Below are 25,000 nucleotides of genomic sequence, written 5' to 3'. Positions count from 1 at the left end.
AAAGTGTTAAGTGATTGCTATAACACGCAGTTATATCTTCTTTCCTGTGTGGATACCTCTATTATTATTTAAGACATCTCTTTCATCAAATGATTTTTGACATTGGTACAGTAACTCTTCTGTATAATTAGATGCATGTTTAGTTAGCTGTCTGTTTTTAAATGATATACCACAATATTGGTAACATGCCTCAGCATCATGCTTTGTCTTCTGAATGAATAGTTAAGGGACCATTTGGGAAGAATAATTTACCGCAGACAATGATATGGTGTTTTTCCTCCTGTATGAATATGTTTGTGTATAGTTACATTACTACTTGTAAAGTAGTGAAGTAAAGGAACTGGATCCGAATCCACCAAGGGAAGGTATGTCGGAAGAAAGTAATTCAACAACGCGGGTTGATGAACCGTAAGACGTGTGGCCATAACCTCCTGGAAAATAACCATAGCGAGGGACATTCCACAGTTGAATTAGAACAGTCACAAACAGTGAAAGAAGACATGCACCCAACACCAGAGCTGAAGACACCTCCGAAAGGGGGTGGCCCCGCCACGTCAAAACGGTAGAGGAGTAGGGGCCGAAACCGGACGTGGTTCCTCCTGATGATGTCTTGAGCTAACTGGATCCTATAAAGGAGCTGTTGTGGTAGCAGACCACGAAACATGGTTGAAATTCCTCCCCACAAATATCATAGTGATATGGTCTCTCTCTCATTTGTGTGAATAGTTAAATTAGTCCTTGCTAGAATGATTTACCATAAATGTCACAGCTTTCCCCCTGTATGAGTGGATGGGCACTCTTGCCAACCTACAGTGGATGACGAGCGGCAAGAGTGAGGATTGAAAGAGTGTCCCCAGAAAATAGACACGGAATGGCTGGCAGCAGTCATAATATATAATTGCAAAGATGAAACAGAAATCATCATAAAGGTAGAGAAATCCAGAGACATCAACTGGTGGGGCTTTGGATTAGAGGTTCTAATCCATGTGACCCTACCAGATTTGCACAACACTGCAGAGGAGTTGGTACTCCCCGATGAGACCCGACTGAGAGTCGTGGTGGAGGAGAGACCACCCCGTATGTTACAATTGTAAGAGCAGAGGACACATGCAGGCAAAGTGTCCTCTAAGAGAAATAAGAGATGTACGGATGGAAGACGCAGTGGTGGAAGAGGAAAAAAAGAATGCAGCTGAGAATAAAGAGAGTTCAGAGAAGCGAACTTCAGAACCCGAGGAAGCAGACGTTAACATTGAAAATGTAGCAAGAATGCAGAAAATTATTGAGTGGGAAGAAAGACTGGAGAAGCAGTTAGAGTATGTGGTGAGAACTGTGTACAAACGGACACAGTCCCTATTCTCAGACGTCATTTCCGCTTCCATTGTCAGATGTCAATCAAAACAATTTCTGCGTCGAAATTACTGGATACTTTATATATATATATATATATATATATATATATATATATATATATATATATGTATATATATATATGTATATATATATATATATATATATATATATATATATATATATATATATATATATATATATATATATATATATATATATATACATATACATATATGTATATATATATATATATATATATATATATATATATACATATACATATATGTATATATATATATATATATATATATATATATATATATACATATACATATATGTATATATATATATATATATACATATACATATATATATATATATATATATGTATATATGTATATATGTATATATGTATATATATATATATATATATATATATATATTATATCTACAAGCAAGAGAAGGTTAATTAGTAAGAAAAATTATAATTAAGAAAATAGTCATAACCGAGGGATCGAGCAAGAGTCGTCTTCCCTAGTTTAAGACTAACGCATGCGCATTATAAATATATAGTGTTACTTTCCGGATTTGGCGCTTTATTTTCTTTTAATCCACTCCACGCATAGTTTATAACAATATCCTGTACTAAACAGTTGTGTAAGTATTTCAGTTTAATTTGGGCTTTATTTTGTTTTGTAAAATTAATGAAAGTAAAAAGGTCTGGTTCTACTTTAGTTTTTTCTTTCATTATTGAGGCCAAAACATCCGTATTTCACCCAAAGCTATTAATGTTACTAATTAGACACCAATATTAATTTTGTCTTATTACATTAAGAATGCATGTTTCTGTGGTAAGTTAATTTACAGTCTAGATTTAATGAACATCGTCAATGGAAAACCTTTTTATGCTGTTAGTCAGGCGATATCGACACAAACAGACATAAACATACACACTCGAACATTCATTCATATATAAAAATGGACTTCTTTTAGTTTCCGTCTACCAAATCCAATCACAAGGCTTTGGTGAGCCCAGGGCTATAGAAGTTTCTTGCCTTTAAGTGCCATGGACATTTAAGCATTCTGTTTGGTTTGCTTATAATTCTGCCTGTATGCCTTTTATATACAGACATATGTATTTACACACACACTCTCTTTTATAATATACATTCATCACGAAAATGAATGGTAACATTAGATAAGTTTTTGTAGAGGTAGATGTTTATTTCTACAGTTAATCTGTAAAGAAAATGTTGAATGTTGTATCTCTAATTATTACGTCCCCTCTATATCTCACATTGCTGTTTCCCTGTTATTTTTCCATTTTCAGATCACGTTGTCAAAATTCTTTCCATGAACATTTCTCATTTGTTAATGACTTGAAGTAACCAGTCTAAGCCTGCTTCTATGAATCTGAGGTAAAGTTACAGTGAAAGAAGTTTCTTTCTGCTGACATTTGCAGCAACATTTTCCTTTTCACTGCTTGGAATTTTTATAAGATGATTCTGTTTTCTAATGGAGTTTGGATTACCAAGGAGCTTGCTGCACCATCTTCAAATATTAACTGAGAAAAACAGTTAATGGAAGAATAAAAGAAATACGTAAAGGATATAATATAAAAACTTCAAGAAGCAAAAACATGATAACAAACGAATTGGGTGAGGAGACTGTTGGGTGTAAATCACAGGCTAAAAAAACAGGTGCTATTAATGAGATACTAACTGAAAGTAGTACACCACCAAACTACTGTGATATCTGTGGTAAGTCATTCTCTCGAAAAGGTAACCTTGATAAACACAAACATATTCATACAGGAGAGAAACCATATCGGTGTGATATCTGTGGAAAAGCATTCTCTGTGGCATGTGACGTCAGTAGACACAGACGTATTCATACAGGAGAAAAGGCATATCACTGTGATGTCTGTGGCAAATCATTCACTAACAAGTGGAGCTTAATTAATCACAAACGTGGACATTCAGGAGAAAAACCATATTGTTGTGCTATCTGTGGAAAATCATTCTCTCAAAGTTCTAATTTAGCTAGCCATAAATTTATTCACTCAGGTAAAAAACCACATCAGTGTGATATCTGTGGTAAGTCATTCTATAAAAAAGACCATGTAACTATACACAAGCGGGTTCATACAGGCGAGAAACCGTTTGATATCTGTGGTAAATCATTTTCTAATAGTAGTAACTTGACCAAACACAAGCACCTGCATGCAGCAGAGAAACCATTTCACTGTGATACCTGTGGTAAATCATTCTCTGAAAATAAAGAATTAACTACTCACAAACATATTCATAGAGAAGAAAAACCATTTGAATGTGAAATCTGTGGTAAAGAATTCACTGAAAAAGATACTTTCATCACTCACAAATTTAGTCATACAATAGAAAAACAATATCAGTGTGATATCTGTGGTAGTTCATTCCCGCAAAGGAGTAAGCTCACTAAACACCAGCTTATTCATAGAGGAAAAAGACGATATCATTGTGATATCTGTGGTAAGTCATTTTCTCAAAGTGGTGCCTTAACCATTCATAAACGTGTTCATACAGGAGAGAAACCTTATCACTGTGATATATGCGGTAAGTCCTACTCTCAAAATGAAGGATTAATTTGTCACAAGCGTATTCATACAGGTGAAAGACCCTATCAGTGTGATGTATGTGATAAATCCTTCTTGCAGAGTTGTACCTTAAAGTTTCACAAATACATTCATACAGGAGAGAGACCATATCAGTGTGATATCTGTGGTCAATCATTCGCTCATTCAAACACCTTAACTACACATAAACGTACTCACACAGGAGAGAAACCACATTGCTGTGTTATCTGTGGTAAATGTTTCGCTCGTAGTAGTAGTCTAACTGTTCATAAACGTACTCACACAGGAGAGAAGCCACATCGCTGTGTTATCTGCGGTAAATCATTCTCTGAAAGTAGAGACTTAACTTCTCATAAACGTATTCATACAGGTGAGAAGCCATTTTCCTGTAATATCTGTGATAAATCATTCTCTCATAGATGCGCATTTGCTCGACACAAACGTTCTCATACGGGAGAAAAGCCATATAACTGTGATGTCTGTGGTAATTCGTTCTCTCAGTGTAGTCAATTAACAGTACACAAACGTCTTCATACAGGAGAGAAGCCATATCGATGTAATATCTGTGGTAAATCATTCAATCGGAGAAATGCCTTGACTGCCCACAAACGTATTCATACGGGAGAGAAACCATACAACTGTGATGTCTGTGGTAAATCATTCTCTCATAAAACTTCGTTAACTATACACAAGCATATTCATACAGGAGAGAAACCACATCAATGTAATATCTGTGGCAAATCATTTTCCGAGAAGCGTGAATTAACTAGACACAAACGTATTCATACAGGAGAAAAGCCATATCACTGCAACATCTGTGGTAATTCATTCTCTTGTACTAGCCACTTATCTAGGCACAAACGCACTCATACAGGAGAGAGGCCACATCATTGTGATACATGTAATAAATCATTCACTCGAAAATATACCTTAACTACCCACGCTTGTATTAATGTAAAAGTATAACTGTATCTTGTTGTACTTGGGGACGGTCATATTGCCAGTTTAGCCAGTAAAAACACATGCACTGTATATTTGGTGTTAATTTGCTTCAACTTTATATTACATTATATTACATTAATCCTATTTCGGCCAGAGTTCTTTCGTCACACTTCTGTGACCTCATCAGTGGTCCTTTGCTTTCTTCTTTCTTATGTGTGTCTCACCTTGCTAACTATCAGCCGTTTGGTATCCATATCAATATTCAGACCATAGATACAACCCACAGTATGTGCAGTACATGTTTGTCGTGCAAGATATCCTTATAGTGACTGGGGTAATCTAACAGTTTTGTCAAGATTGGACCAAATGCACCCCACATGAGAATGTATTAATAGCATTCCTTTATGTTGGATAAGTGCACCATGTACATTACATTTTGTCTTTGGTTCGGTCCCACAAGAGTTTTAAAAACAACAGTGTGTGTGGTTATGAACTTCACAACCAATATATTGTTATCTGGACCGTAACCCACACCACCATTCTGTTCTACCATCTTGCGCTTTGTGGATGCTGATATTATAAAATTCAATAAAGCTGATTTCTTCAATGATTAATTTTAGATGTAACATAGTCTTTGCAGTATTTGAAATGACCGAAACATGAACTGTAGAAGTCAAAGACTTGATCAATGTATGATTAAAGGTTGCACATTTCTTCAAACTGATCTTCATTTAACTTTTATCTCTTTTACTTATTTCAGTCATTTGACTGCGGCCATGCTGGAGCACCGCCTTTAGTCGAGCATATCGACCCCGGGACTTATTCTTTGTAAGCCTAGTACTTATTCTATTGGTCTCTTTCACTGAACCGCTAAGTGACGGGGGCATAAACACACCAGCATCGATTATCAAGTTATGATAGGGGGACAAACACACACATATATATATATATATATATATATATACATATATATGACGGGCTTCTTTTAGTTTCCGTCTACCAAATCCACTCACAAGGCTTTGGTCGGCCCGAGGCTATAGTAGAAGACACTTGCCCAAGATGCCACGCAGTGGGACTGAACCAGGAACCATGTGGTTGGTAAGCAAGCTACTTACCATACAACCACTCCTGCGCCTAACTGTTTAACTTTTTTCATTCTAATCCACCTGAGATCACACCTACTTCTAACAATACTTACTTCCTTATTTAAAGTGTTCAGTGTTAGTCTTCCATCAAAATTTCATATAAGTTTATATACGAAACACCAGTTTAATAATTACTAAGTTATTTTACTAAAAAGAAATTGGAAGACAGGTAGGTGTATCAGGTAAGGATTGGAACCAGCTTGCCAATCAAGAGGAAGAGGAATCTTAATAATGATTGGGAGAAAGACAGGTAGGTGTATCAGGTAAGGATTGGAACCAGCTTGTCAGTTGAGAGGAAGAGGAGTCTTTATAGTAAATGGTTGGGAGAAAGACAGGTAGGTGTATTAGGAAAGGATTGGAACCAGCTTGCCAATCAAGAGGAAGAGGAATCTTAATAATGGTTGGGAGAAAGACAGGTAGGTGTATCAGGTAAGGATTGGAACCAGCTTGTCAGTTGAGAGGAAGAGGAGTCTTTATAGTAAATGGTTGGGAGAAAGACAGTTAGGTGTATCAGGTAAGGATTGGACACAGCTTGCCAGTTGAGAGGAAGAGCAATCATTATAGTTGATGGTTGGGTAGGTGTATCCAGTGTGGATTGGACACAGCTTACTAAGAAGAGGAACCACATTGTAGCAAATGGTTGAAACATGATGAGTGAACATTTGATAATCACAGACAGAGTGGTCTTGCTGTTCTGACTCGGCTGTGTTAGCAATTCTCTTAATACAAGTTAAACCAGTGTCTTGTAAAAGGTTAGCAACTGATCAGTATTTTCTGGCTAAGAAAACATAAATCTGTGGGTTCTTGTAATTATGTGTAGTTTGACATCAAAAATCATCAGAAATTGTTCACAGGAATAGTTAGGAATGACATTAGTAAGCACAAGGAAAACAGATCACAAAATGTAAACAGATTATTTATAGGCGCAGGAGTGGCTGTGGTAAGTAGCTTGCTTACTAACCACATAGTTCCGGGTTCAGTCCCACTGTGTGGCATCTTGGGCAAATGTCTTCTACTATAGCCTCGGGCCAACCAAAGCCTTGTGAGTGGATTTGGTAGACGGAAACTGAAAGAAGCCCGTCGTATATATATATATATATATGTGTGTGTGTCTGTTTGTCCCCCTAGCATTGCTTGACAAACGATGCTGGTGTGTTTATGTCCCTGTCACTTAGTGGTTCGGCAAAAGAGACCGATAGAATAAGTACTAGGTTTACAAAGAATAAGTCCCGGGGTCTATTTGCTCGACTAAAAGGCGGTGCTCCAGCATGGCCGCAGTCAAATGACTGAAACGAGTAAAAGAGATTCAACTATGAAAAGTGAGAGAATCATGGTTGTCCATGTGACTCACAAATCATAGATTTGTGAGTCTGAAATTATTCCAGAAGAGTAGAAGTATAGAGGGATTATACAACATGTGAATATAACAAGATGGATCTGCTCTCAATACCATGGAAGGTACACTGTCAGATATTCCCAAGTCACAATCATGATGAAATGGTAAAAATGATGTGCAGAACAAAGCTTCATCTAATGGTGCAATATAATGAAGTATGTGTTATTTACAATCAGTTTCATAAACTTTGGTACAATCTGTAGTGTAGTCAGAATCTAGGATTTTCCTCCCACTCCCTGCATTTTCTTTACCATTTATTTTTTTTCCCCCGTATTTTCAATGAATATGAGCTCCAAACTAGTTGTAAACAATTAGCTTTGTAGAAAAAGTGGGGTTGGAAAGATCATTGTAGTTTCGCATTTGGTGAAGGGGTTGGATTGCAAGCAAAGTTTCTTGATTATTGGAATAGAGTAAACCAGTAAACATTGTTTTGCTGTGTTGAACTGGTCAGAAGTGTGACAGAGTGACACTGATTTTTCTCATTCAAACAGTTTTCGAACCTGGCTTGGTTATTTACAGCAATTCTTGGGCTGCCTACAGGAATCTAAACAGTTTAAGGTATAAACAATTTACTATAAATCATTCTGAACATTTCGTTGTCAGCACACAAAACACTGAACGATTTCGGTGAGATTTGAATGAGTGGATTAGATGTTTGGTTAGAATATCTATACCAGTACCTGGCCAGATATTTATTGAACATTTCAGTTAAAAATAACAACAACAAAATCTGCTACACCAATTTTTATTGAGGCAGCCAACTTATATCTCCATCTACCCCACTTGCAGATCAGTAAAGTACTACAAATCCGGATACCGAATATACACAAGTCTGCGGTTTGTTAGGAGGTTAGATTAGTTGATACCACAAGAAAATGAAAAACGGAAAAAGTTCATCTTTTCTTTTGGAAAACACATTTAAAGTAGGAATGGTACATTTTTTTGTTTTTTAAACACATTCACAAGTAGGTGAACTGCTCATTATTTTACGGATATATATATATATACAAATTAATGCCTAGTCCCCGGGCGCTAATTCATATAATTGTAATATACGATAATTTAGAAAATAGAGAAGTTTTCAGAATTTCATTGATTTTTTTTTTTAATCTGTTTTAAGTCTAAATTTTCAGAAATAACGTTTTGTTGTTTGTGTAACAGCTTCTATACAGAAATTAAATCCATTTCGTTTTTGTGTGTTTCCGAGTCGGTTTTTATATTTTCTGTTGTCAAATATTACTTCCGGTTTGATCACTCCATAAAATTCGCGACTCTTTTTTTGTGATTCTGGAAGGATATTTGACAGAATCGCTGTAAATACAGATTTATATACCAATAAAAGGTAAGATATATACTATATTATTTATTATTTACTAAAATTAAGGTGAAAATTGATAACTGGAAACTTTTAAATGTTTCTGATCGATATTCTATTTACTATCACTGATTATCTTAAATTAATGGTGGAGATGGAGTATATGTAATCTGGGTATACCCCCACTTTTAAATTTTTTTTTTTTTTACGGAATCCTATGTTTCAGACCATGGAGAATCCGATTCTGGAAAAAATTTTTAAAAAATCTCAATTTCAATATTTCGATTTCCCCCCCCCCCGGTTTTTATATAGATCCACAGGGTAAAACTAACCCTAACTCAAACCCTAACCCTAACCCTAAACCTAGTTTTGTGAGATTTGGCTGTTATTTCTAGCATGTAAATAGCCTGCTTGGTGGGGGGGGGGGGGAATTGAAATTTTTCAAAAAAATTTTTTTCAGAATCGGAATCTCCATAGCCTAAAACGTGGGATTCCGTAAAAAAAATTAATAAATAAGGGGGGGGGGGAGGTTCAGATTACATATAGTCCATCTCTACCAAATTAATAATTAGAGCGATCTTCGCTTTAAAAGTAAAATAATTCTCGTTAGTATTCGACTGATCTCAGAAATGGACCACAAAGTTTATTTCGAAATTGTCCTAGAAATTATTTGAGTGATGTTTGTGTTATGGTGATGTTTTAACCGTCTTGTTTAAAGGAAACGTGAAATCATCGTAGAAACTAAAGTCATGCATCACAATTACCACCGTGGTCATTAATTAGTAAGACGACCACTCTTCTCTTCGCATGATCGAATGCAACAACCTTGGCACTATCCTGGTATTAGCTGTCTGTCTGTCTATCTATCTCTCTATCACTCGTCCATCTTCGTTTGTTTCCGTAGAATTTATCAAATTAGAAAAAAATTTTTTTGGCTACTTCCATCACACGAGGGGCATATTTTTGGGGTATTTAAAAGTCCATGTCTCTTAAGCCAATTAATACTATTTTCTGTTGTAGCGGTGGCGATGGCAATATCGCGGTGATTAATTCCAACTTTGGATTACGCGTGGTGGTGGTGGTGCTGATTGGTTTTTTAAAACAATGAATAATGCAAAAATTTATTTATTTATAAAGTTTAAACTGAATTTCATTTGTTTAAATTCTACGGAAACGCATTTTCTAATTTGATAAATTCTACGGAAACAAACGAAGGTGGACGAGTGATAGATAGATAGAGAGAGAGGGAAAGAGACAGACAGACAGATAGCTCCGGCCAGTCAGTAGCCAAAGAAACAGATTTCAACTCAAACCAGCAGTAACATTCCTTGTTTGGATTTTTCTACTTTCATTTCTGACAGCTAATACCATGACAGTGCCACAACCTTAAGTGTGACACTGTGTTTATCTCTCATACAAGTGTTGCGGTATTATTACCAATCACCATTGACCAAAAGAAATTTGGCTGTTGTTTCTAGCACATCGTACGACCACCTTCCTTGTTTCATTGTCATTCTAACATGTATTGATGTTTTTCTGTATTTTTCTTCCATTAAACACGTTTATGCTATTAAAAAAAAACTTCCATTTATGATTTTGTCAACCCCACTCCCTCACCCCCATTTCTTTCTGTTTATAATTTTAAAATATTGTAGGCGTAGGAGTGGCTGTGTGGTAAGTAGCTTTCATATGCTGAACCATGGCTAATTTGCAAAGAACATGCCACCTCATTGATGGTTGCTCTCAAAAACAAAACAGTCTCTCAAACTTGTTGAATCTCTATGTTACTAGTGGAGGTTGAGGGGCCTCTTGCTCCCTCTTCATGATGCTTGTCCAGCCATTTTAAAACTTCTTGATCTTCTCATACACACTTCCACATGTTGGGGTGCTGTGCCCATATTGTAAAACTTGCAATGAATTTCAGCACCTGACATACCTTCAGACCACAGAAATCAGATCCTTAATCCTTGTTATTCCTTGGGGCACACTGCCAGCAGAACAGTGATCTTTACCCTTTAACATAAAGAAAACCGGAGCAATCACGGTCAAACTTTAGTTACATAACCACAAGAGTTCCACCCTAAAGATAATTTTGGTGAAAATGCAGATAAATTTTTGACTTTTTGTAATGTAAATCTTTAAAAGTAATTTGCAAAACTTGTACTTGATGCAATCACAATATTTGAAGACAGATTTTCTTAAAAATTATTCTAAAACTTTTAGAAACACTGAATGACATGAACCTTTTGTGTAGTTTTGTTTTTCTAAGATTTTTTAAATAGTAAATAATTTTTACAAAAATCTTTTCCAATATAATATAGACCCACACTTGGGCCTTTTCTCACTTTCTGTCTACCGAATCCACTCAAAAGGCTTTGGTTAGCCCAGAGTGGAAGACCCAAGGTCTCTCACAGTGGGACTGAACCTGACACCATTTGATGTGAAGGAAATTTCTTAAGCACACAGCCATATCTGCACCAATCTTTATAAGAGTAGTAAAATGTCTTATGTTATGTCTTTATGTCTTCATTGTCTTCTCCATCTTATGCTGTTGTTTCTCTATTATTTTAGATCATCAGAAGACACTGGCACCAAAGAATTGTTTACATCATCATCAGTATTGATCATCTTTTAAATTCCAAAGCAAGATGTTAAACATAATTGATATAAACCTTTTTGTATAAATCTATGAGGAATTCCTGTGAAATATTGCTTCTCAACTGAAATTTATAGCAACATTTCTCTAGCACACTGGAGTTTCTACAAATGGATTTTGCTGAATCTGCAAGCATCAATGAAGACTGCGATGTTTGGAAGTACAAAAGTTGAAATGTTTGTAAGAGATGAACTAAAAAAGTTGGAACCAAGAAACCTATCTTCATATTGTTGTGAAAGAACGAAAATGAATAGTGTTAGAGATTTGAAGATTTAATTTTTGCAAAAAACAATGTCAAGGAAAATTAGAAAACCATATCACTGTGATATCTGTGGCAGATTGTTTTCTCAAAGAGCTATCTTAACTATACACGTACGTATTCATACAGGAGAGAAACCATATCACTGTGATATCTGTGGTAAAACATTCTCTCAAAGTAGTAGCTTAACTTCTCACGAGCGTAGTCATACTGGAGAGAAACCATATCACTGTGATATCTGTGGTAAGTTATTCTCTCAGAGACACAATATAGCTAGACATAAACGTATTCATACAGGAGAGAAACCATACAACTGTGATAGCTGTGAAAAATCATTTGCTGGAAATAATGACTTGATGAAACACAAACGTGTTCACACAGGAGAGAAAGCATATCACTGTGATATCTGTGGTAAATCATTCTCTCAAAGTTGTAACTTATCTTCTCACAAGCGTACTCATACAGGAGAGAAACCTTATCACTGTGATGTCTGTGGTAAATCATTCTCTCGATGCGATAGCTTAATTAAACACAAACGTATTCATACAGGAGAAAAACCATATCACTGTGATATCTGCGGTAAATCATTTTCTGAGACGGGTTGTTTAGCTTCTCACAAACGTTCTCATACGGGAGAAAAGCCATACCACTGTGATGTCTGTGGTAAATCATTCTCTGGAACTGGTTGTTTAACTTCTCACAAACGTATTCACACAGGTGAGAAGCCATATCGCTGTGATATCTGTGGTAAATCATTCTCTCTAAGTCGTAGTTTAACTTCTCACAAGCGTACTCATACAGGAGAGAAACCTTATCACTGTGATGTCTGTGGTAAATCATTCTCTCGATGTGATAGTTTAACTAAACACCATCGTATTCATACAGGAGAAAAGCCATATCCTTGTGATATCTGTGGTAAATCATTTTCTGAGACAGGTTGTTTAACTTCTCACAAACGTATTCATACAGGAGAGAAACCTTATCACTGTGATATCTGTGGTAAATCATTCTCTCAAAGTAGCAGCTTAACTTCTCACAAGCATAGTCATACAGGAGAGAAGCCATATCACTGTGATATCTGTGGTAAGGCGTTCTCTCAGAAACATCACATAACTAGACATAAACGTATTCACACAGGAGAGAAACCATACAACTGTGATAGCTGTGAAAAATCATTTGCTGGAAATAATGACTTGATTAAACACAAACGTGTTCACACAGGAGAGAAAGCATATCACTGTGATATCTGTGGTAAATCATTCTCTCAAAGTAGTAATTTATCTTCTCACAAACGCACTCATACAGGAGAGAAACCTTATTGCTGCAATATCTGTGGTATATCGTTCTCTGAAAGTAATGCCTTCATTAGACACAAACTTATTCACTCTGTAGGGAAGTCTTATCCCCGACATTTGTCGTAAATCATTCTCATAGATAGGTAACTTAAGTAGACACAATCATATTCACACACGAGGAAAACCATATTAGTGTGATATGTTGTAAATCATTGATACAAAGAGATGATTAATTAAACACAAATGAATTTTTACAGAAGAAAAACCATGTCTCTTTGATATCTGGTAAATCATTCTCTAAGAAATATACCATAACTTGTGAATTTTTCTGTTGTAAACAACAGGCAATGGTTCTGTAATTTCTTGCTGAACAGACTGCAGAGGTGATCTGTTTATTGTGATCAAATGTTTGTGCTGTACATTAGCTCACTTCCTCCATCAAATCAATATTGCTTGGACAGATGCAAAATGTGTCACTCATAGTTGTCAAGTGTCTTGCTCAAGAATCCAATGATCAGTCCAGGAATTGAAACCACAATCAAAAGATTGTGGATGTGACACCCTGAGTACTAAGCCATTCACCACCACAAATACTGTAACTAGATAGAAATGCATTCATACACAAAATAAATTAATATCACTGCTAGATCTGTCATAAATCATTCACTGAGACAGTAATTTAGCTACATCATCATTGCTTTAATGTCTCCTTCTCCACACTTGAGTGGGTCAGACACTATTCATTGAAGCAGATAATTCCTGGCCAGCTGCCTCTTCTGTTACCAGCCCTCTCTCCAAGGAAGGTGATATTTCCCCATGACTGGACATGTTTCCATGGAAGATTGGAAAGGAAAGACACAGGTTGCATGATGGTGATACGTGTTTATAATCATCACATGATGTGAAATCAAAGCGACACAAACATGCACACGAAGATCAGTTCAAAGAAATATTTGTGAAGGTTTGCCATTGCTGTTGGTTGTAGAATCAGTTTAGAGTTGTCTCTCTTGGTATCTGCTGCTGAACAAGTTTGAAATGCTTCCAGAGGGTGTTTTGTGCTGAATCATCATCTTCGTTTAACGTCCGCTTTCCATGCTAGCATGGGTTGGACGATTTGACTGAGGACTGATGAAACCAGATGGCTACACCAGGCTCCAATCTGATTTGGCAGAGTTTCTACAGCTGGATGCCCTTCCTAACGCCAACCACTCAGAGAGTGTAGTGGGTGCTTTTACGTGCCACCGGCACGAAGGCCAGTCAGGCAGTACTGGCAATGGCCACGCTCAAAATGGTGCAATTTATGTGCCACCTGCACAAGAGCCAGTCCAGGGGCACTGGCAACGATCTCGCTCGAAAATTCCACGAAGGCCAGCCAGGCGGCCCTGGCAGCGGTCACGCTCAAAATGGTGCATTTTAACTTTTTTGTTTCAAGTGAGAATTCTTTTCTCCATAACAATCTGTAGTGAAAAACTTTTAAAGGTCCAAATATCTTTTAAACATATTTGAACTGGTCTTGAACTTGTATGCTTTCTGTCATCTCTTAAATATAGAATATTTCCTTGTTTCAAAAGGCTTGTTTCTAGATATTTCTAATGTAGAAATATTTTAATCACTGGAACCGAAATTGTTACCATCAGTTGCCAACACCAGTTAACACAGACATCAATAGTCTTCCCAGAAGTGAATTTCTTACAATAATAGCAAGACAGTAGAGATTGTTCCTGTCATATGAAAGATGAACAAGCCAGTTTGGGTTCTGAAAAATTTATTAATTTATTACATCATGAAAAAAACATTTCAAAAGCAATAAGCTTCAACATCTTTGTATATGAATTACTCAAAAAACAAAAATAACAAATGTTCACTTCTGAAAATTCCTTGGCTTATATTTGTGTCAGCCATAAACATTTCTCCAGTGATTAATAATATCCTGTCATTTGATTAATTTCTTGCTGCCTACTTGCCTGCAATTTGACAAGCTAGTTTGCCAGATTTGCTACATAAACTTATCTGATTTGGCAAAATTTTAAGGTTTTACTGAACCACTGTAAGGACATTATATAATTATTCATTGCTCCAATAAGAAATGGCACCCACTCATTTTACTCACATTGTACCTTGAAGATCAACTCTGACACCTCATCAACACTTTTATCTTTCTCCAACTCAATCCGATCACTCCCATCCTCTTTTATAAATGTGAATAGCCATGCAGCCTCTCTGACAAGAAAGCTGCTGTGTTTTGGCCACTTTTCTCATCTTCAAATCATGCTTTACATCATATAGAGATTAAAGTAAAAAAACAGAGAGAGTTACAGAAGAGGTGGGGAGAGGAGAGGGAGTAAATGACAGTGAGGTTATACAAATGAGAAGTTTGTTATATTTTAAAAAAATTTTAAGTGAAAATTGTATTGGGAAAGATGGAAAGTTCACATAAGATGTGGAAGGTGAGTGTCTTGTAACTTTCTGAAAAATAGAATTTTATGAAATTCTGTTGATAAAATATAGAAAACTCATATAACCTTTATTGCAAATATGCACATGACAAATCAGTTTTTATCTAGTTTTATTTTAAGTAAATATCTTTCTTTTGAAAATTAGTATTTCACCAAAAAATTTATTTGATAAATGTCAAATTGTAAAAATTGCCTGTGTGCCATATTTCCTGATATTATCCATTGTGCATAAGTATATTTTCAAAGATATCTGTCACATGACAGGTAATGCTCTCTCTTTATGTATATATATATATATATATATTTAGTTTTAATGGATTAGTCACTTTGCTAAGGAGAGATGGTGATTAAGGAGAAGACTCAAGAACAGTTCACATGGTTTACTTTGTATAGCACAGGACTAGGAAATGAAAGTTAACCTGGAGAAGCAGCTACAATTACCATCATATGTCCAACGGAGTTTGTTGAAAACAGATATCATTGTTTTGAAAATAACAAGGTAGCTAATCATGTTGAAGTTGAGTGTGTCTAGGGAGAGGGGGATGGAGGAGGTGCAAGAGAAGAGTTGGTAGCTGACTGCCACAGGGCTGAGCAGAGAATAAGGGGTTTGCCAATGAAGATGATAGGTAGGGTTAGTAGAATATCACTAAGACAGGTCTAGGTTTGATCAATCTAGGTTACAACATTGATGCTGTGTCCATGTACTGTATGCGTAGATCATGTTAAACCAAATATACGTGTGTGTGTGTATCTTTTACCCTTTACTTGTTTTGCTCATTAGACTGGTGATTTTGGAGCATTGCGTTGAAGAATTTTTATCAAATGAATCAACAATAGTATTTAATTTAGTGCTAAGCCTTTTACATATTCTTACCAGTCTCTTGTGCTGAACCACTAGGTTACAGGGAGGTAAACAAACCAACACCTGTTGTCAGGCAGTGGTGGGCAAACACACATACAAAGACATATACATGCACACACTCACATATATATACGACAGGCTTCTTCCAGGTTCTGTGTGCCAAATCCACTCGCAAAGCTTTGGTTGGCCCGAGACTATAGTAGAAGACACACATCCAAGGTTCTATGCAGTGGGACTGAACCCAGAACCATGTGGTTAGGAAGCAAGCTTCTTACCACAGAGTTACTATATATATGTATAAGTTCACCAGCAATTTTCCTGTAGCATATGGTCCAGCACTTCCTATAATGTAGATAAATCACAAAATTGAACTTATAACTCTTGTGTTTTCCAGCCTAGTTAACTCTATGACTACAAGTGGCATTGAGTATGTCTATATATATTATTTACAAGTGGATTACACTGTACTCGTTAGTGGTGAACAGCTCTGCTGTTCATTTAGCTTAAGATTTCGGATCTTTTTTAAAACGGGGGCCACATTTTTCATTAACGAAACACTTTGAAACTTGGAACACTGGTAGAATGTGTCGTATAAAACATCTTTTTCTCTTAGTCTTCTTAAAAAAAAAAAGAAATCCCTAAGTTATTCCATGTTAAAGTTGTCGTATTTCTGTAATTTCAACCAATCACTGACGTCCATTCAGCCGATATACATTAAGTGCCGACTACATAAACAAACGATTCTGAAACAATTCTATCGGTGATAGGGTTAGGGTAAAACAGCAAATTTAAAAAGAAAAAAGCAAATAAAACGAAGAAAATGAAAAAAGCAAATAAAACGAAGCTATGGCTTAATCAGCCAAAGGAGTAAATGTAAACAACTGAATACTTGTCAGTGATTGGTTGAAATTATCGAAATAAGACAATTTTTTACATGAAATAAATTCGAATCCAAAAATCTTTTTCTGTTCTATAACACAAAATAGATAAGTATACGAAGTTTGAAAGTCTTTCCGTACCAAAAACACTACGTAAAACATTAATGAAAAATGTGGCCCCCGTTTTAAAAAAGATCCAAAATTTCCATTAGCGATGGCTACTACAAGTAAGAGAACTGAGCAAGTCAGTGGTAGTGTCTAACATAAATAACAATCCATATTGCACCACAATAAAGTAGGACTGTTGTAAAAAATAGACCATGGTCTTGTCTCGATATGGTAAACTGTGTGATATAATTAGTAATTAAAGCATGATTAATAGGTTAGAGGTATGTTAACAGATAATTATAATGGGTGATAGACGGTCTGGCAAAATGGTTAATACACCAAGGTTCCAATAACAAGGATACCTGAAAATTAGTGCTGGACCTACACGTTTGCGTGTGTAAATAAGCTTCTTGGAAACAGGCCGAGGTTTGAACAAACTAAGCCTGTAAGAGAGTGTATACTATATGACCTGAAACAACCAGTGATCCCAGGATACAACATTGATGATGTGTCTAATCATTGCATCTGTAGGCGTATGTAGACCTGATACAATTTTCCCAGGTTAATCGCTTAGACTGTGAAGTAGATTTTATATATACTTATATAGAAACTGTCTGTAATTTATAGCAAGATGTAAACCAATGTAGAAGCATTGAAAACAATTAGATATTAAATTACTGTTTTTTTGATCCTGTGAAAGCTGAAATAACCTGATATGGTTTGCTCTGATACTTGCGACTCTCCATATTTACATTTTCAAATTTATTCTTGCTAAGAACCTTCATATAATATTCCACATCAATATTGCCATATTTCAGTAAACCAAATTTTTTTGAAAGTTTTACCTTTTCATACTGAATTGTCGTTATCATTAATGAGTTTGGCTTTAAACAACGATGCAGCTCTTGAATACATTTGTCAAAATCAGGCCAAAAATAAAAAGAATTGCAGTGAAAAATCCGATCAAAGGAATTTGTTTCAAATGGCATTTCCATAACACTTCCAAGATGTAGTTCCACCTGTTTATTACTGATGCCTTCACTCAGTCGTTTACTTGTTAATTCAAACATATAAGGCGATAAGTCAAGGCCATGTAATTTCCCTTTGCCACCTAAATTGAAAGAAGAAAATATATTAGTACATACATTATGGCTGTTTGGTAAGAAGCTTGCTTCCTAACCATATGGTTCTGGGTTCAGTCTAGTATAGCCTTGGGCTGACCAAAGATTTGTGAGTGGATTTGTATATTTTATATACAGACATTGAACTTTGGGGCAGTCCTCTGGTGAACTCTCCAAGCCAGGCCAACAGGGAAGATATATATGTTATGATCTGCTGGATGAGTAATGTCAGTGTGCATACATGACAGAGTGTAAGTGCCCCGAGAGAAAAGTTGGGCATAAGAAGCATCAAATGTGGTGTGCAAGAGAGGCGATTGCATGCACTTGTATGGTTATGTGTTATGTATGGATGAGGACAGCTGTGTGAGGAAGTGCCACTCCCTAACTGTGGAAGGAACCTGTGGAAGAGGTAGACCCAGGAAGGCATGGGATGAGGTGGTGAAGCATGACCTTTGAACATTGGGCCTCACAGAGGCAATGACAGGAGACCGAGACCTTTGGAGATATGTTGTGATTGAGAAGACCTGGAAACTAAAGTGAGATCGCAGCCATGCCTGTCTGACCCAGTTAAGAGTACCCCTGATGTGCCATATGATATGATATGCTTGAGAAGACCTGTTGAGTAAAGTAAAACCAATATCGTAACTGGCCTGTGCCCTCTGACTGGCTCCTGTGCTGGCAGCACGTAAAAAGCACCATCCAAACGTGGCTGATGTCAGTACCCCCTGACTGGCTCTCATGCCAGTGGTACATATAAAGCACCGACTGAACGTGGCCGATGCCAGTACCACTTGACTAGCTCCTGTGCCGGTGGCATATAAAAAGCATTATCTAAACATGATCGATGCCAGGCCCACCTGACTGGCTCCTCTGCTGGTAGCACGTAAAAAGCACCCACTACACTCTCGGAGTGGTTGGCATTAGGAAGGACATCCAGCTGTAGAAATATTAGATCAGCCTGGAGTCTGGTGCAGCCACTGGCTTTCCAGACCTCAGTCAAACCGTCCAACCCATGCCAGCTTGGAAAATGGACGTTAAACGATGATATACACACAAGTAAGCAAATTAATGCAAAACAAGATGGAAAAAAATAGTACTTGAATATTGGAAGCGAAGGAATATGCTTTTTATTAACACTGCTGTGCGTGGGAGGACCCGGCAAGCCAAGTAAGATCGTTGCCAGTGCCCCTGGACTGGCTCTTGTGCGGGTGGCACATGAGATGCACCATTTTGAGCGTGGCCGTTGCCAGTACCGCCTGAGTGGCTCCCGTAGGATTTTCGAGCGAGATCATTGCCAGTGCCCCTGGACTGGCTTGTGCGGGTGGCACATAAAAGACACCATTTCGAGCGTGGCCGTTTTCGTGCGGGTGACACGTAAAAGCACCCACTACACTCTCTGAGTGGTTGGCGTTAGGAAGGGCATCCAGCTGTAGAAACTCTGCCAAATCAGATTGGAGCCTGGTGTTGCCATCCGGTTTCACCAGTCCTCAGTCAAATCGTCCAACCCATGCCAAGCATGGAAAGCGGACGTTAAACGATGATGATGATGATGACTACAAAAGCATCACAAAACTGTCAGTCAGAGCTTCACGTTTCCGTTTGTCGGACAATTGTGATCTAGTCTTGACCCAACTGTTTGATGAGTGGAAACGTGAAGCTCTGAGTAACAGTTTTGTGGTGTTTTTGCAGCTTTAATAAAAATAGGTGTGTGTGTGTGTGTGTATACACATAAATATTTACATATATATAGTAGATGTCAAGACTGTGATGGTAGTGACAGTGGTGTATGATGATGATGGTGGTCAGGCTTCTTTCAGTTTCCATCTACAAAATCCACTCTCAAGGCTTTGGTTGGTCGGGGGTTATAGCAGAAGACACATGTATAAAAGTGCCAAACATTGGAACTGAACCTGAAACCATGTGGTTGGGAAGCAAACTTTCCAACTATTCAATCATAAATACCTTAATACAATAATTTTTTTATCCAAATTACCTTTGATCTTCTGATAGGCTGCTTCTAGACCCAAGCCAGGGCCAAAACCAACTTCAAGAACATAATAGTCAGGTTTAATGTTACAATGTTCAACTGCAGCTATTTCTACTTTTCCATTTATCCTCAGGAGAAAGTGCTGAAAAATATTCAGAAATTAATAATATTAGATTCTTACTTACTTGTACTTGTGCAGCTACTCACTTGGAGTTGGTTGAGTTCACTCCAACCAATGAGATCACCACATCTCTCACCATTGTTGACCACATCCAAGGAAATTTGCCAAATGCCCCACTGGGTGAGCAAGCATGTCAGATAACAAAGGCATTGTAAACCATACTCGTCATTTGCTGTTGCGGTGTAGAATTCATGTTCAAAGTTTCAAGTGAGAATACAAGTTCACATGTGGCCCCTTGGTTACATGCATACACACTTTGGGATAGTGTGATCCATAGCGGCTCATCTTGCAATCGATTGCCAACCATTGCAGATGATTCACTAGCCAAGTCACCTCCTCTCCACCTTACCTCTTGGATGCATCACAAAACTATAATAATAATAATAATAATAATAATAATAATAATAATAATGCAAACCTTAACGAATCTTCCGGCAATGGATTTTTGTGGTAGACGCAAATTTTTGGCAAATGTAGTTAGAAGCATTTTGAAGTTCTAGAATTGATAGCTACTGTGATTTCTTGTTCAATAGCTTTCCAAGAGATGCAAATGTTTCCAAGAAACGAGGGCTCCAAATTAAATAACAGTCTCTGGAATTGCTGGGTTACTTGCTATGGAAAAGAACATGTTTGTGTAGAACAGTGTGAAAAAGATAAACACATAACGGCAATATAAACATTATAAGTTTTAACATCATCATCATTATTTTAACATCCATTTTCTCATACTTTCATAGGTTGGACTGAATTTATTGGGACATATTTTCTATAGTTGGATGCCCTTCCTTTAACCTACCTCTTCTCAAGACCAAACATGTTTTCATTGACGATTGGAAAGAAACGATACTGCTTGCATAGTGGTAATATTTGCTGACAACTATTATGTCATGTCAAGACAATGAGACAGTAAGAAACACAAACATTCATATATATATATATATATTAGTTTATGTATATCATCATCATCGTTTAACGTCCGCTTTCCATGCTAGCATGGGTTGGACGATTTGACTGAGGACTGGTGAAACCGGATGGCAACACCAGGCTCCAGTCTGATTTGGCAGAGTTTCTACAGCTGGATGCCCTTCCTAACGCCAACCACTCAGAGAGTGTAGTGGGTGCTTTTACGTGTCACCCGCACGAAAACGGCCACGCTCGAAATGGTGTCTTTTATGTGCCACCCGCACAAGCCAGTCCAGGGGCACTGGCAACGATCTCGCTCGAAAATCCTACAGGAGCCAGTCAGGCGGTACTGGCAACGGCCACGCTCAAAATGGTGCATCTCATGTGCCACCCGCACAAGAACCAGTCCAGGGGCACTGATTAATATTATCTCAGTTTAAAAAAACCTTCGACAATGTAAATATGTTAATAGTTACCATGGGTAGCAAAAATTACACAAAAAACCAGGATATCACACCCGTTTTATAGGTAGCGATACTAAGTTGAAGTGATGAATTTTGAGTAGATATGAATAATAATAATAAATGGAGCATGCGTTTTGCTCCATTTATTGTTATTATTCATATATATATATATATATATACTCTTTACTCTTTTACTTGTTTCAGTCATGTGACTGCGGCCATGCTGGAGCACCTCCTTTAATCGAGCAAATCGACCCCCAACGGCCTGGATAGCCACCCTTGCTAGCTATGCAGATGATACAAAAGTCTCGCAGAAAATACAGAACTCTGGCGATGTTGCACGTCTGCAGTAGGAGTTAGACTCAATTTACAGATGGGCTGAGGATAACAATATGCAGTTTAATGCTGAAAAATTCCAAGCCCTGCGCCTCCAGCGTCCAAAACTGAATATGAAACTTACAAGATGCACTGGTCCACAGGGAATTACAATACTAGAGCCTAAATCAGTGAGGGACCTGGGCATCGACATGAGTGATGATACCTCTTTGCAAGTGCACATTACCTGGATGGTGACAAAGTGCAGAAGACTGGCTGGATGGATCCTGAGAACATTCAGAACCAGAGAACAGGAAACCATGATAGTCCTCTGGAGGACATTCGTCTTCAGCCGCCTGGATTACTGCTCACAGCTGTGGTCACCCACCAGTCTGAAATTAACAGCAGACCTTGAGGCAATCCAGAGAAGATTCACAAAGAAGATTGTCTCTTTGCAACTGCTCAGCTACTGGGAAAGGCTGAAACAGCTAAGACTCTACTCCCTGGAGAGAAGGCGGGAGAGGTATGCAGTAATATACATCTGGAAGATCCTGGAAGGAATTGTGCCAAATTTTGGCATTGAAAGCTACACCAATGCTAGAACGGGATGACACTGCACAGTGCTAAAGATCCCATCAATGCCATCGCGCTTCAGGACCAGTTACTGCAACAGCCTGGGTTTCAGGGGCCCACAGCTTTTTAATATTCTCCCAAAGAACCTGAGGAACCTGCACAAAGTGGATGTAGGTGTTTTCAAATCAAGGGTGGACCTCTTCCTGTTGAGAGTCCCAGATGAACCTACCTCACGGCGAGAGATGCAAATGAGGGTAGCTACATCAAACTCCATTCTTCACCAAGTGACACATATTAGAGGAGGCGCTCAGTAATAAAAGTGTAGCAAACGGCAGTGCTCCAGCATGGCCACAGCTCCGAGCTGAAACTACAACAACAACAACAACAAAAAAGAAGCAACAAAACAGTTGCGTAGTCAAAGTAAATTTTTTTTTTTTTAACATTTAACAGCAAGGGAGTTCTTTGGCAAGTTCTTTTCTTTCTTCTTTATTTTTCTTTTGAATCATTTACATTTAACGGCAACAAAGTTCTCTTCAAATATTTAATAACCCAAAAATTCTTTCATTTACCTTTGTGAACTTCCACAATCCTGGCTAGCAGCAGCATCAACTTCCCACTACATCAACTTGCCAATTCCTTCCAATCGTCCGTGTTTCTCCCGCTTTGTCTGTCTCTCTGCCCCTGTCTATCTTTGTCCTCGCAACTGAGAGCTACCTGTATATATTAGGTCATCCAGTGAGAAAGTTAGGTATACCGTACGTGACAGTGTGTGTTTTCATTCGAAACATTGTCTTTTTAATCTCTCTGTGACCGTAAAGAACAAGAGATCATGTACCTTCAGTCATAAACAACCGTGCTTCTTGACAAAACAATGGAAATACCGCTGGCCTGAACAACTAGAGAACCGTTTCGAACCCAGCTAATGTTTTTTTTATATTTTGTGTTCGTAACAATATGTATGTAACATTATTTACATTATTTACATTTGACGGATATTTGTCCTCATATTGTTTGTTGTTAACACAACGTTTCGGCTGATATACCCTCCAGCCTTCATCAGGTGTCACGGGCATATGGCGTAGTGGTTAAGAGCGCAGGCTACTAACCCCAAGGTTCCGAGTTCGATTCACGGCAGCGACCTGATTAATAATAGTAATAATAATAATAATAACATAATAATAGTAACATCGTTAGGAATGAGAACCCAGGTTCGAAATTTCCCCAAGACACCTGACGAAGGCTGGAGGGTATATCAGCCGAAACGTGTTAACAACAAACAAGATGAGGACAAATATCCGTCAAATGTAAATAATGTTAATAATTCCTCATCTCTTAAATATAGAACTGTAATATGTATGTATGTATATATATATATATATATATATATATATATGTATGTATGTGTGTGTGTGTTTGTATATATATATATATATATATATATATAGCAAAATCCAAAGTCATAGTAAGTAGGAAGGCAGACAAGTCACAAACCCCCTCAGGTAGATGGCCCTGCTCAATCTGTAGAAAAGGTGTAGGTAGAAACTCCATAAGGTGCACCCAGTATAAGCTTTGGACTTACAAAAGGTGCAGCAGCATCAAAAGAAGGTTAACAGAGAAACTATCCTTTGTATGTGGGAGATGCACAGGCGTAATAAATGCTGGGCAGGTGCAGAAAATAGACTCCATCAACTGCCAGGGAAGCAGGCTAGAGGTAGGAGATAGATTTTGGTATCTAGGCAACCAGGTTAGTAGTGGAGGTGGATGTTCTGTGAGCGTAGTTGTGAGAATAAGATTAGGTTAGGCAAAATTCAGAGAGCTCCTACGCCTGCTAGCAGCAAAGGGCCTCTCTCAGAGCGAAAGGCAAATTGTTTGATGTCTGTGTGCGGACAGCAATGCTACATAGCAGTGAAACATGGGCTTCAACAGTCAAGGACATGCATAGGCTTGAAAGAAATGAAGCTGGTATGCTTTGTTGGATGTGCAATGTCAGTGTGCATGTTCCACAGAGTGTAAGCATCTTGAAAGTAAACTTAGGCATAAGAGGAACCAGATGTAGTGTGCAAGAGAAGCAACTGCACTGGTATGGTTATGTGATGCATAAGGACGAGGACAGCTGTATAAAGAAGTGCCGATCATTAACTGTGGAGGGAACCTGTGTTAGAGGTAGACCCAGGAAGACA

At 37.6% G+C, this 25,000-nt stretch overlaps 5 protein-coding genes across 9 annotated transcripts in view; 3 read left to right on the top strand and 2 right to left on the bottom strand.

Annotated features, from left to right (window-relative positions):
• The window catches only part of LOC149130356 (uncharacterized), a 186,457-nt gene that overhangs the window by 112,703 nt on the left and 48,754 nt on the right, over window positions 1-25,000 (bottom strand). The window lies entirely within an intron of this gene.
• LOC106878253 (uncharacterized) lies at window positions 1,856-5,626 on the top strand. Its single transcript, XM_052977953.2, has 2 exons — window positions 1,856-2,007; window positions 2,681-5,626. Exon 2 carries the CDS (start codon window positions 2,990-2,992, stop codon window positions 4,928-4,930), a length of 1,941 nt encoding a protein of 646 aa, XP_052833913.2. The 5' UTR covers window positions 1,856-2,007; window positions 2,681-2,989; the 3' UTR covers window positions 4,931-5,626.
• Window positions 8,659-15,617, top strand: LOC106878252 (uncharacterized). 2 transcript variants are annotated; one of them, XM_014927426.3, is made up of 2 exons: window positions 8,659-8,789; window positions 11,334-15,617. In XM_014927426.3, exon 2 carries the CDS (start codon window positions 11,710-11,712, stop codon window positions 13,096-13,098), a length of 1,389 nt encoding a protein of 462 aa, XP_014782912.2. In that variant the 5' UTR covers window positions 8,659-8,789; window positions 11,334-11,709; the 3' UTR covers window positions 13,099-15,617. The 2 variants fall into 2 exon arrangements, with proteins under 2 accessions (XP_014782912.2, XP_089201746.1); XM_089345620.1 differs by lacking the exon at window positions 8,659-8,789 and adding an exon at window positions 9,993-10,246.
• LOC106878260 (uncharacterized) overlaps window positions 12,748-25,000 on the top strand; it is a 29,571-nt gene continuing 17,318 nt past the window's right edge. The window contains exon 1 of the mRNA XM_089345623.1: window positions 12,748-15,419. The gene's annotated coding sequence lies outside the window, so the exon portion shown is untranslated. The remainder of the gene's footprint in view (window positions 15,420-25,000) is intronic.
• LOC106878259 (uncharacterized) lies at window positions 14,721-23,765 on the bottom strand. Its single transcript, XM_014927432.3, has 4 exons — window positions 23,390-23,765; window positions 20,984-21,177; window positions 20,391-20,526; window positions 14,721-18,387 (listed from the first exon to the last, which is right to left on the bottom strand). The coding sequence occupies exons 2-4, from the start codon at window positions 21,050-21,052 to the stop codon at window positions 17,951-17,953; spliced, it is 642 nt and encodes a 213-aa protein (XP_014782918.1). The 5' UTR covers window positions 21,053-21,177; window positions 23,390-23,765; the 3' UTR covers window positions 14,721-17,950.

Source organism: Octopus bimaculoides, chromosome 29, assembly GCF_046866305.1.
Source record: "Octopus bimaculoides isolate indiv1 chromosome 29, ASM4686630v1, whole genome shotgun sequence".
NCBI classification, from domain to species: domain Eukaryota; kingdom Metazoa; phylum Mollusca; class Cephalopoda; order Octopoda; family Octopodidae; genus Octopus; species Octopus bimaculoides.
This window is presented reverse-complemented; position numbering and strand designations above follow the sequence as displayed.

What these genes read in the sequence shown, in the direction of transcription:
- LOC106878253 (XM_052977953.2), top strand. Translation starts at nt 2,990, where the DNA reads ATGATAACAAACGAATTGGGTGAGGAGACTGTTGGGTGTAAATCACAG.
- LOC106878252 (XM_014927426.3), top strand. Translation starts at nt 11,710, where the DNA reads ATGTCAAGGAAAATTAGAAAACCATATCACTGTGATATCTGTGGCAGA.
- LOC106878259 (XM_014927432.3), bottom strand. Translation starts at nt 21,052, where the DNA reads ATGCTTCTAACTACATTTGCCAAAAATTTGCGTCTACCACAAAAATCC. An exon ending in TTGCCGGAAGATTCGTTAAG is followed by an intron (nt 20,527 to 20,983) that starts GTTTGCATTATT and finishes AATATTTTTCAG; the next exon opens with CACTTTCTCCTGAGGATAAA. An exon ending in AGCCTATCAGAAGATCAAAG is followed by an intron (nt 18,388 to 20,390) that starts GTAATTTGGATA and finishes CTTTCAATTTAG; the next exon opens with GTGGCAAAGGGAAATTACAT.